The sequence below is a fragment of the Molossus molossus genome, unplaced genomic scaffold (assembly GCF_014108415.1).
Source record: "Molossus molossus isolate mMolMol1 unplaced genomic scaffold, mMolMol1.p scaffold_m16_p_22, whole genome shotgun sequence".
Lineage (NCBI taxonomy): Eukaryota > Metazoa > Chordata > Mammalia > Chiroptera > Molossidae > Molossus > Molossus molossus.
In genome coordinates, this window is record NW_023425358.1 from 3,131,751 (window position 1) to 3,144,710 (window position 12,960).

Here is a 12,960-nt window from a genome sequence, read left to right on the forward strand (position 1 = left end):
CTCCGGTGTGGCTCTGATGAGCATCGTCCCTGCACCAAGAGGTGGCAGGTGTGATTCCCGGTCAGGGCACAGGCCAGGGTTGGGCGTCATCCCCAGTAGGGGGCGTGCAGGAGGCAGCCGATTGACGATGTTTCTTCCTCATCGATATTTCTCTTTCTCCTTCTCCCTCTAAAATCAATTACATATATTTTTAAAAAGCATATACATAAAAGCCTGCAGGTAATATTACTAAGTTATTGTCTTCATTTACATCTTTATTAGCATTGGAATTAAAGATACTTCAGTAGTCACAAAGTAACATAAATATACTTTTTTTAGGTAATGCTTTTGTGAACCACAACTTTAAATATTCAGCCAACTGCTCCTGTCAACAAGAGTATCCTGTTAATTTTTGTATTTTTTTAAGATGAGTTATAGAAAATTAATTCCCAAGCTCTCTATTCAGTCTCCTGTCCATCATGCCAACTTAAAGGTTCAGTCCACAGAATCACCTTTTAAGAAAAAAGGCTTCCATCTAATTTCAAAAGACTCCCTGGAAGCTGATTCAGAGAGCCTCACTCAAGAGATTAATTCCCAGTCTGAACCTGAAGACCAAGTCCAGGACGACAACATGGAGCCTGACAGCTTAGAGGGGAGCTCCCCGCAGGACAGCCTGAGCGAGAGCGAGGAGGAAGCCAGCCGGAGGGCGGCGCAGGTGCTCAGCAGTGACCGCCTCCGTACCCAGGGCAATGGCGGGAACCACAGGTAAGGAACTGCCTTGTGTAAGATAGCAGTGGTTTCTGAAATGCATTGTTAAATGATTTCTGGTACTGTCCCAAGTGAGAGCGCCTTGCAATGTGTGTGAGATGGGTCTCCCCGCATCTAAGGACAGCTAGGAGCCAGGCTCTTGGCCACATTTTTTTTTTTTTTTTTTTATCCTCACCCGAGGATATTTTTCCATTTTTTGTACAGATAGAGTGGGAGGGAGAGACAGGAAGGAGAGAGAGAGAAACATCGACGTGAAGGGACATATCGAGTAGCTGCCACCCGCACGACCAACCAGGGCCGGGGACAAACTGCAACCGAGGTATGCGCCCTTAGCGGGAACCGAACCCGGGTCTCTCCAGACCGCAGGCCGACGCTCTAACCACTGAGCCAAACTGGCCAGGGCGACATTTTTTTTTTTTTTTAATTAAAAAATATGCAAAAGACAAGGAGCCCTGGCTTGGTAGCTCAGTTGGTTAGAGCATCGTCCCGATACTCCGAGGTTGTGGGTTTAATTCCAGTCAGGGCACATACAAGAATCAACCAATGAATGCATAAATAAGTGGAACAACAAACCCATCTCTCTCTCTCTCTCTCTCTCAAAAATATAAATAAATACACACACACACATGCAAAACGCGAAGAGAGGTACTCATAAAGGAATCTGCTTTTCTTGTGCTCCTTATTTCCTGTATGTATTCCAGGTGTCTCCACTGCTGACTCACCTTGGAGAAACCCCAGAAAGGCTGGTAGAGCAAAATGCCATAACTTAAAGTCGTATGGTCTTGATTCAGTCCCGGCCCTGCCTTTTAGTGTATGATGTAGAATAAGTCACTTAACTCTTTTGCATCTCACCTTTTCTCACCTGTTAAGTAAACCAGCCTGCCTACCTCCCAGGGTTGCTAAAAATGTCAGTCAGATGCATTCTGGAGGTCTGTACCTCCTAGGGCTTATATAATCATATAAAGATTCAATTTCCAATCATCAGTGTTGATAGAGCATTAACTTTATGCTATGCGCTACCAAAATCTATAAGAAAAAATAAATGTATGCAATACTACTCAGTTTTAATGAAAATATAAATGATGTGATAGCCCTGGCCGGTTTGGCTCAGCGGTTGGAGCGTCGGCCTGCGGTACAGAGAGACCCGGGTTCGGTTCCCGCTAAGGGCGCATACCTCGGTTGTAGTTTGTCCCTGGCCCTGGTTGGTCGTGCAGGTGGCAGCCACTCGATGTGTCCCTTCACGTCGATGTTTCTCTCTCTCTCTTCCTCTCTCTCCCTCCCGCTCTATCTGAAGAAAAAATGGAAAAATGTCCTCGGGTGAGGATAAAAAAAATAATAAAATAAAATAAAAAAATAAATGATGTGATAGAGTATGGAGGTTAAAAGCTATTGATTAGAAAGAGGTTTTAGTGTGGTAGTGAAGTACATAGAGTCTGAAACAGATCGTCGTGTTCAAATTCTTCCACTTACTAGCTGTATGACTGGCCAAGTCCACTTCATCTCTCTGTGCCTCAGTTTCCTCATGGGTAACAATGTATAATAATAATGGTTACCTTACAGAGTTATTGTGATGTTAAAATAAATTAATATATATATGAAGTACTGAGAACAGGGACTGGCTGTTTATAAGTTATACATATGTTAGGTTTTCTAAAATTAGGGGTAAATGAAGCAGGATCCAAGACAGGTGGATCCTATGGTAAAGCAACTGGAAACAGCTTGGGTGGGCTTGAAAGGTGGGTGGGGCAGGGCTGCAGGGAATCACCAGGGCAGGGCAACCAGTGTGAGCAGGTTGCTGGAGTCCCAGATATGGTGGCCGCCTGCCGCCCCAGGGAAGGGCTCACCAAAGGAACAAAGGCCTCTAATAGCACGCCTGTCCTGGAGAAAGCCCCCTCTCCAGCCCTCACTCCAACACCAAACAATTCAGTTCTTCCCCCATATGTTTCTGGTGCCTTTCAAGCTGCCTCCCCATTGCTGGGGCCTTTTAAGAGGAGCTGCCTGGGGCTCCAGCAGCCTCAGCCTCTCTCAGCCTCATTTCCTGCTGCTGTTTATAGCCAGAAGTTATGGGGATTTCTCTTCTGGGCACTGGAACCTTGAGGTGGGGCCTGGTGTGGGACGGGGACCCCTCAGTCCTCAGGGAGGACCTTCCCAGCCAAGGTGTTCTTCTAATTTTTTTCAGCCACACGTGGGTGTGAGACCAGCCTGTCTGCTTCTGCCCTCCTACCAGTTTCGATGTGGCTGCTGCTTTAATTCCATAGTTGTAGGACTTCCAGTCAGCTCAATGTCAGGCAGTTTTGAATGATGGTTGTTCTGTAGTTTAGTTGTAACTTTGATGAGGTTGTAGGAGGACGTGATACCACCATCTTGACCGGAAGTGTAAGAATTTTTCTTAATTTTGAAATATATTGAGTGGTATTTACATTGTCTTGGGTAAAGAGCAAGGTTAAAGCTGGATCCCTGAGCATCGACTCAAAGAGGAAAAACTCAAAACTGGGAAATGAGGTCACTGCACTCAATGGATCCTTGTCTTGGTTTCATCTTGAAAATACAGACAAGAATACCTGTCCAACCCTGGCCAGTTTGGCTCAGCAGTTAGAGCGTTGGCCTGTGAGACCCGGGTTCGGTTCCCGCTAAGGGCACGTACCTCGGTTGCAGTTTGTCCCCGGCCCTGGTTGGGTCGTGTGGGTGGCAACCACTCGATGTGTCTCTTTCACGTCGATGCTTCTCTCACTCTCTCTTTCTCTCCTACTCTATCTGAATAAAATGTGGAAAAATGTCCTCGGGTGAGGATTAAAAAAAAAAAATTTTTTTTAAAAAGAATACCTGTCCATCACAAAGATCTTTCTGTAAATGAAACTGCCAGTGTTTATCACCTAGGAGACCATGACTTTCTTAGATTAGAACTATAAGAAAAACATGCAGGTAAAAGAGGGCATAGAGGGGACAAATGGTGATGGGAAAAAATAAAATAAAAACATGACTTCAAGCACAGAGTCAGACTGCCTGAGTTTTCTGCTTCACCACTCACTAGATGTAAGAAAGAGGTGTAATGTAACCTTTTAAAGCCTCATCTACAACCTTTAAAATGGTATCATTATAGAGTCCACCTACCAGAGCTGCCACAGGACTACGTGAGATGATGAACGTGAAGTGTTCAGGACAGTGACTCTCTAAGTGCTGCAGATGTTACTAGAACCAAAGTGATCTTGGGCTTCTCTTGTTCCTTCAGTCACCATATCTAGTCTGTCCAAGCCCTGTCAATTCTTCATTATAGATACACATTTCTCCACTAACTATAAATTAATCATGGCAGAAATAAATAAAAGACTGCTAAGAAGAAATATGTATTGGTTATCTCTCAGGAAGAAAACGGCAATGGATTTGAGAAGGGGAACAAGAAAACTTTACCTGTAGCATTTTGTCTTTAAATATATATCTGAAACAAATACAGTAATAGGGTTACAAGTGTTTTTCTCTGTACTGTTCTGTTGGTTAGAATTTTGTCAAAATTAAGAAAAGAACAATAGCAAAACAACAAACATCCCCTCACACCACTGTGATGTTAGACGAGTTACTTTCTCTCTCTTGGCTTCAGTTTCCTCATCTGTGAACTGGGCATTGTAAGTGTACTTTCTCACATGATGACAGTGATTAAGGGAAATTACAAACTGGCCTGTACAAAGAGATACTGCTGCTGTTATCGTTGCCTCTTGTTGGAATTTTGCCGTCTGGTAGTCTCTTTGCCCCCTGTGTGTTTATCGTCTACGTCAAAATGTGTCAGCTTGCAGAATACGTTCCTTATGTGCCGCTCATCTCAGGGCCTCCCCACACCTGCTTCTCTCCTCGGGCACAGCCAGGCATCGCGGTGGCTGGCAGGACTCTCCCGAGCCCTGTTACCCTCCGCAGTGGCCACACTTCACTGACAGCATTTATCACTGGTACTGAACTTTGAGATCCCTTCAAAAGCATATCAACTTGGTTCAACTCAGTATTCCCAGAGAAAGAAAGGAGGCTGGAAATAAGACAGGAAGAAACAGACTCAGGACCAGGCTCGAACTCAGTCTTTACAAAGAGCCTCATTGAGTTCTGTGTTCAGGGTCTATTAGTGCCTTGACTGGTTTCACTCCATGATGGCCCCAAAGCAAGGCCCCTCCTCAGTCCACTTTCCCTACACTGAGGACAGGTCCTCTGCCATCAGCAGGGCTGCTCAATATGCCACACACAATGCTCAATAGACTTAGTGAGAACCTCAGTGAACTTAGTGAGGGCCTCAAGAGCATAAAAAAGAAGCAGTCAGAAATGAAGGAGGCACTAACTGAAATAAAGAATAATTTACACAGCCCTGGTTGGTTTGGCTCAGCGGTTAGAGCGTCGGCCTGCGGTCCAGAGAGACCTGGGTTCAGTTCCCACTAAGGGCACGTACCGCAGTTGCAGCTTGTCCCGGCTCTGGTTGGTCGTGCAGGTGGCAACCACTCAATGTGTCCTTTTCAGGTCAATGTTTCTCTCTCTCTCTCTTCCTCTCTCTCCCTCCCGCTCTACCTGAACAAAAAATGGAAAAATGTCCTCGGGTGAGGATAAAAAATAAAAAAAATTTTAAAAAAAGAATACTTTACACAGATTCAATGGTAGAGTAGGTAAAGCCAAAAAGCAAAGCATCGCTTTGGAATATAAGGAAGCAAAAAACACCCAATCAGAACAGCAAAGAGAAAAAAGAATCCCCAAAAATGAGGGTAGTGTAAGGAGCCTCTGGGACAACTTCAAGCGTGCCAACATTCACATCTTGGGGGTACCAGAAGGAGAAGAGAGAGAACAAGAAATTGAAAACCTATTTGAAACAATAATGGCAGAAAACTTCCCTAACTTGGTGAAGGAAACAGACATACAAGTCCAGGAAGCACAGAGAGTCCCAAAAAGATGAACCCCAAGAGGCCCACACCAAGACACATCATCATCAAAATGCAAAAGGTTCAAAACAAAGACAGAATCTTAAAAGCAGCAAGAGAAAAGCAGTTAGTTACCTACAAGGGAGTTCCCATAAAGCTGTCAGCTGATTTCTCAAAAGAAACTTTGCAGACCAGAAGGGAGTGGCAAGAAATATTCAGAGTGATGAAAAGCAAGAACCTACAACCAAGATTATTCTATCCTGCAAAGCTGTCATTTAGAATCGATGGCCATATAAAAAGATTCCCAGACAAGACAAAGCTGAAGGAGTTCATCACTACCAAACCATTATTATATGAAATGTTGAAGGGTCTTCTTGAAGAAAAAGATAAAAAATATGAACAAACTAAATGGCAGTGAATATATATCTATCAACAATTGAATCTACAAACAAAATGAAGAGACAGAACAGAAGCATCCTTACAGATACAGAGAACATTTTGTTGGTTGCCAGATGAGAGGGGTTGGGGAAATGGGGTAAGGTATTAAGAAGTACAAATTGGTTGTTAGATTGATAAACCTCAAAGGGAAGGGTCTGGGGGATGAGAAGAGATAAACCATAGAACTTATATGTATATATGCATAACTAATGGACATAGACAACAGTGTGGGGAAAGGCGGGAGTAGGGAGGCAGGGGTTAATAGGGGGAAAATGAGGAACATCTGTAATATATTCAACAATAAAGATAAATTTTTTTAAAAAGAAAAAAACTTACAAAAATAAGCATTATGATTAGGGTCTTGGTCTTCTGATTCAGAGATCCTTAAACAATGCTCTTTTTCTGACATTGATCTGCCTTGGAGATGTTAAATGATAGATGATAATCCCTAGGGTTAGAATGGGTTATACTTTGGACATTAGGAGGACAGTTCTCCACTACACAGGAAAACAGAACTGCAGCACTTAGCCAGGTAATGCCTCGAACTAGGATTTGTGTGAGTGTTTCGTTATTGGCCCTTCCTCCGCCTCCCCTGAACCTTGGGAAGCTTGCCCGGTGCACTGTTTCTTGGGGCTGGTAGTATATGAGCCATGAAGCACACAAATTAACATCAGACTCTCAGTGTAAACTCAAGTATGCTTGCATTCTGAGGCAGATGGTATGCTGGGAATGGTAGTTCAGAAAATCCATCCAGTCTTGCCTTAAAACCAAGGACAATCTTTTTCTTCTTGCTTTCATAAACAACATTTTTGAAAGCTGTCTGACGAGTCCTTGAGCCCTACTCTTGTGCTTGGACGTTACTAGGACTCCCTCAGAGCAATTACTCCTCCTGTCTCACCAAAGTCAGGCCCTAGTTCAATGTGAATGGATTAGAGAAAACACTTTTCTTAATTGAAATTGGAGCTGCATTGACTGTAGTGAATGAATCAAGAGTGGAGAGAGGATCTTCACATGATAATCCTTAAACCCCACTCCAGAACTAGCCTTGTGACCCTGCCGCAGTGAGGAAGGAGACCGACTGATTGCAGGAGCGCTGGGCCTTCACCGCCTGTGCTTCAAACGCGCCGGAGCGCAGCAGGCGGCACCTAGCACGTGTTTATGCGAATCTAGTCTTGTTCACAAGACGACTCAGAAATAATGAGCCCCCCTTTGTAGACCTGTTTGCTTTGTGCATATGATCTCATTTACCTACAGGAGCCTCTTGGGAAGGCCCTGTCGTCCCCATTTTGCAGATAAGGAACTAAGACTTGAGAATTGAGTAAGTGGACATAGTTACAACTTGGCAGAGCCTGCACCTGTAATTATAAATGTCTAGTTAGGTGATCAAAGGCTGATAAAAGATTCAATTTTACTATCTAAGAAATATTAAAGATATAACAGTTTTAATATGGACTAAACTGAGGCCAGATATAACAGTTTTAATATGGACTAAACACATGCATGTAAAATAACTTTTTATCAAAGTGATACAAATATTTAAAGGATTCGGTGCCCTCCGAATGAACAAACATTAATTGTTTTACTTAGGGTAGCAGGGTCATAGCAGACTATTTCCTCACATGTCTTCCAGAACAGACACGTTTCTATTCATTGAGGTCTGCAGATGTCTCCCTCTTAGGCCTGGGCACTATTTCACAAAAGCTCCCATATTCTGTCTAATAAACACCCTTGTGCCAGAAATTACTGGGCAGGAGATAGGAACAATAAGGAATTATAGATTAAATTGAATATTCGGAATTGTCTGAAAGTAAGAAAGGGACTCAGCGATAATAAATGCATTTTTGCCCAGCTGGTGTGGTTCAGTGGATTGAGCATCGTCCCATGGACTGAGAGGTCCTGGTTTGATTCCTGGTCAGGGTACATGCCCGGGTTGCAGGCTCGATCCCCAGTAGGGGGCATCAGGGGCAGTATATCAATGTTTCTCTCTCACATCCATGTTTCTATCTTTCTCTCTCTCAAAAAAAAAATCAATAAAAACATAAAATAATAATAACTGCATTTTTATTGTTTTGTCGTAGTATATAATTTTTCTTCTGAAATGCTTCTATATATATTGTTTCAAATTAATAATACAAGAATTGTATTGAATGATGATTTCTAGGTCTTAATGAGCAGTATTGGACAACCAGAATGGATAGTGGGTCAGAACCGAAACTCAGCATTTTCATTACCCCTTAAATTTACCAGACTGTGTTGTACAACACATTGGAAATATTGAAGCTGGGGACAGACTACTTTCTCACAGGTTAGAGAGTTTTGATTTTTTTTTTTTTTTTTTGGTACTGATTGGGAGTGTAAGGATGACTTGAGGCTAGGTCTGATAGCCTAGTATTATTGCTAGGTCTGATATCCTGGTATTATTGTTAGATCTGATATCCTGGTATTATTGGTAGGTCTGATTCCTGGTATTATTGCTAGGTCAGATATTCTAGTATAATTGCTAGGTCTGATATTCTAGTATTATTGCTAGGTCTGATATCCTGGTATTATTGCTAGGTCAGATATCCTGGTGTTATTGCTAGGTCAGATTCCTGATGTTGTTGCTAAGTCAGATATCCTGGTGTTATTGCTAAGTCTGATATCCTGGTGTATTGCTAGGTCTGATATCCTAGTATTACTAGGAATATCTGAGAGTTTGCAGGGATCAACTTTCATTTCTTTTGGTTTCTAGCAATATTCCTCCATGTTGATTTCTATTGTCTGTAAGATAGATTGGTTGGCTAACCTCTTCATCTACATTACACTTTATTCTAGGGGTTTCAACAGTGTTGGAGGGATAGCTACTAGCATTTTAGTTATTTCAGATCACGTGGGAATAGTTACATCAGAGACTTGACTTTGTTATAGGTATTAGTCATTTCTGTTTTATGTTCATTCATTTGCGCTCAGATCTTGCTGTAGTGAAACCCGGTGCACTCCTCAGAGCAGGCATGGTGCCACGGTGACAGACGAGCAGTCCGAGAAGGAATTAAAGGGTGTGCGAGGGCATGAATGGCGTCTGTTAAAGGCAGAGTCCCCACCAGAAGTGCTGTGGTCTCACGACTTCTGGGTTTATTGCCCCAGAGAACAGCCAGTTCCTTTCCAGCTTATTTCAAAACAGGGATGCATTGCTATGTCAAAATCAGTAAATACATAGTGAGTTTGAAACCTTACCAAGTGTGATTTAAATTCGTATCACCTGCAGGCTTATGAGTTCATCAAGAGGATTAAGAAGATTGTTGCCAAGTTCCTAAAGAAATAGTAGTTTAATTCCTGACCTTTACGGTATTCATTTATTTCTACTCTGACAAGTTTGAAATTTTAGAGAGCATTAATAACTATAATTTTTAATGTATTGAATTTAAAGTAAAAGCTTTTCCCAGCACTTACTATACATTGTCAAGTTTCATGTGCTAGGCCCAACCCAGCTATTAAACAATGGACTTTTAAGGCTGTTGGGCCCTTAAAGCTCAGCCCTCCCCGTGTTGTACAAAAGAGGGCCCTGAGGCCCAGAGTGGTTCGACTCCCTCAAGTTCCCTCAGTGGCAGAATCTGGACTAGGGCCCTTGTGTCAAGACCTGCTTTACCCATGACATCACAGCCACCTGGGAATCCCAATGCTGTTCCTACCTGGCATTCAGAATGCAAGACATTCTAGACTGAGAAAGTGTAACACCTGGAAATTTCATAAATCTGGGCCCTGACTCTTGGTCCTTGTTTCTAGAGAGTGACAAGAACAGCAAGCGTCCCTCGCCTGGCAGGAGCATGTAAACTCACTGAGTGAGAGCAACGGCGTCGTTAGATACGGCCACACAGCATTTCCTTGGTGAAGACAGTCTTTGTTTCACCGAAGGCACACTCCATAGAAGGAGGGCTCGAGTTTTACGTGGCAATCACCAACACACCTTCTTTGACCAGTTATTTTCATTTAACTCACAGATTGTCCTTGATCAAGATGGTTGCTAGCAAGTCTAATAATTTAGGGCAAATATCTGGTTATTCTGCTGTCAAAGAAAAGAATTTGTTGTCAAAGAAAAGAAAGGATTGTAGATGGAATTATCCACATTATATTATTGCTGTAAATAAAATTCACTAGGTAACAATCCAGCCCCTTAGTTTGTGTGTTTCCGTAGATGGCCTTTGGCCTTCAGTACATTAAACCACTTTTTTTCTATTAAAATGTTTAGATTTTTGGGCAGAATATGTGCCTGCATTAAGTGAAATTTTCTGGGTTGCAAATAACCTTCCTAAAGCATTCCGGTGTATTTGAGGAACCATTTTATTTCATACTTGCAAAAGTGATTTTTTAATCCTTTGGGGTCTCGTTTTTTCCCCCCCATTTTATTTACTTCAAAGCTGTTGATAAAAGATTGAGATGAGCATAGAATTCAGAAACCCTTGGAAACAATTGTCAATTTTATAGTTCTTAAAGACACATTAAAAACTTTATACTTATATAAAAATTGAATTTGCTGTTCATATGCATGGAAGATTTAATGGCATATAAATTGGCAATAATTGTTCTGTTTAAAAGGATTAAATTAAACCTAAATCAATAATAACATGTGCAGTTTCAATTTAACTGGCTACTTAAAATAAAGTAGCAAATAAATAACTGCTAAATGATTAATAGCAATGCTTTTATTCACCTCCTCAACAGGCAAAATGGCCAGTTATTGAATATTTTATTATGTGTGCAAAGGATGTTAATTGTACTAGAAATATGCTCTAATTTTAGTAATTTTTTGATTGAATACTATACCGAATATGAGGCTCTTCATTAAGTGGAGATTTGATTTTATTTTGTTTGAAATTGTCACAGTCAGTAACCAAATATGGTCCATTAAAGCCAGCAAATATCCCGGCATGTGCACATGAGACCACCTCCCCTTCCTCGCCGCCTCCGTTTCTAACCCAGGCGTCTGAAGTGAGCCCTGGCATCTGTTGTCTGAACAGTAACAAAAGATTCTCGTACTCATTGCCGAGTAACGTTTCTGTCAAATGGAGAGGAAAGGGAGGCATGTTTTGTGTGCAGATGATTACTGATAAAGGAGCACTTCACACTCACGTTGTTCCAGTGTGTTGACCTAGACCACAAAACACAATTGAGCTTCTTTGCACACAAGCTCAGGACAATGGGGTCCTTCAGTATCATGTTCCGTTTTGACCATTAGATTTGTTTCTGTAAAATATGACAGCTTTCCATGCTCATGATTTGGCAAAACATAACCTCTCATTTGTTTCAATATATGATTTCCATCGAGAAAGGGAAGGGGATATTTTAAGATGGTCGTTACAGGTGTAAATGGTGCAGTGTGATTAATGCTCTTTCAAGCACCACGCACCACGTTGTCAGATTCTGTCTGGTATGTATACATTATTAAAGTGTCTCTTCAAACCATTGGTTCAAACACATTTCTCTTAGCCAAAGCCGTTCATTGTGTCTGATTTGTTTCAAAACCCTCTGTATTTTCTAGGTTCCACTTAAAACATTAGTCTTCCCCGTAGTGTGTGATGTTGCTTCTCTGAGCATTTCAGAATGGAAATTTGTTGAGGCTAGAAATTACAGCTGTTCCTACAGGCCTAAAGTAATTTAATCCTCCCAGTTTTATCCTCCTCCTCATTTCTCAGCAGTTCTTAAGATATTTCATCATGTGGAAACTCTGACATTTCTTAATCTTATTTCCTAAATCACAGTTCAAACAGATTCTCCGTGATGCCTAAGTCATGGTAAAAAATCGGATTTTTAAAGAGAGGTGTTAATTTTTCAGGCCACTAAGGTGCCACTTAGTGCATAACAAGACAACTTGATACTCTGGAAATAACGTAAGCTCTAGGGAGAGAAGAACCCCATGAGGCACATCAGCAGCAAGAACAATGTGCAACAATGTTCTGTCTTGGCAACTGAATGTAACACACAGCAAGCCCGGACCAGAGAGAGCTCACTGACATGCTTTCATATCGCACCCTATGTGATCCTTTTTCTGTGTCAAGGACATAGTTCTAAGCATATATATACATTTGCTTAATCCTCTCAACCATATTATGAGGTAGGTGCTGTTATTATCCATACCATTTTCCGGGTCAGGAAGCTGAGGCACCGAGGAGTTCAGCACTGGCCCGCGCTCACACAGCCCCACAGGGAGGAGTCCAGCACTGGCCCGCGCTCACACAGTCACCGGGAGGAGTCCAGCACTGGCCCGCGCTCACACAGTCACCGGGAGGAGTCCAGCACTGGCCCGCGCCCACACAGTCACCGGGAGGAGTCCAGCACTGGCCCGCGCTCACACAGTCACTGGGAGGAGTCCAGCACTGGCCCACGCTCCCACAGTCACCGGGAGGAGTTCAGCACTGGCCCGCGCTCACACAGCCCCACAGGGAGGAGTCCAGCACTGGCCCGCGCTCACACTGTCACCGGGAGGAGTTCAGCACTGGCCCGCGCTCACACAGTCACCGGGAGGAGTTCAGCACTGGCCCGCGCTCACACAGCCCCACAGGGAGGAGTCCAGCACTGGCCCGCGCTCACACAGTCACCGGGAGGAGTTCAGCACTGGCCCGCGCTCACACAGCCCCACAGGGAGGAGTCCAGCACTGGCCCACGCACACACAGTCACCGGGAGGAGTCCAGCACTGGCCCGTGCTCACACAGTCACCGGGAGGAGTCCAGCACTGGCCCGCGCTCACACAGTCACCGGGAGGAGTTCAGCACTGGCCCGTGCTCACACAGTCACCGGGAGGAGTTCAGCACTGGCCCGCGCTCACACAGTCACCGGGAGGAGTCCAGCACTGGCCCGTGCTCACACAGTCACCGGGAGGAGTCCAGCACTGGCCCGTGCTCACACAGTCACCGGGAG

At 43.4% G+C, this 12,960-nt stretch overlaps 1 protein-coding gene across 1 annotated transcript in view; it reads left to right on the top strand.

The window, feature by feature from the left end:
• Nucleotides 1–406: 406 nt before the first annotated feature.
• JHY (junctional cadherin complex regulator) overlaps nt 407–12,960 on the top strand; it is a 124,446-nt gene continuing 111,892 nt past the window's right edge. Inside the window, exon 1 of the mRNA XM_036276991.1 lies at nt 407–744. Coding sequence (XP_036132884.1) covers nt 407–744 — 338 coding nt within the window. The remainder of the gene's footprint in view (nt 745–12,960) is intronic.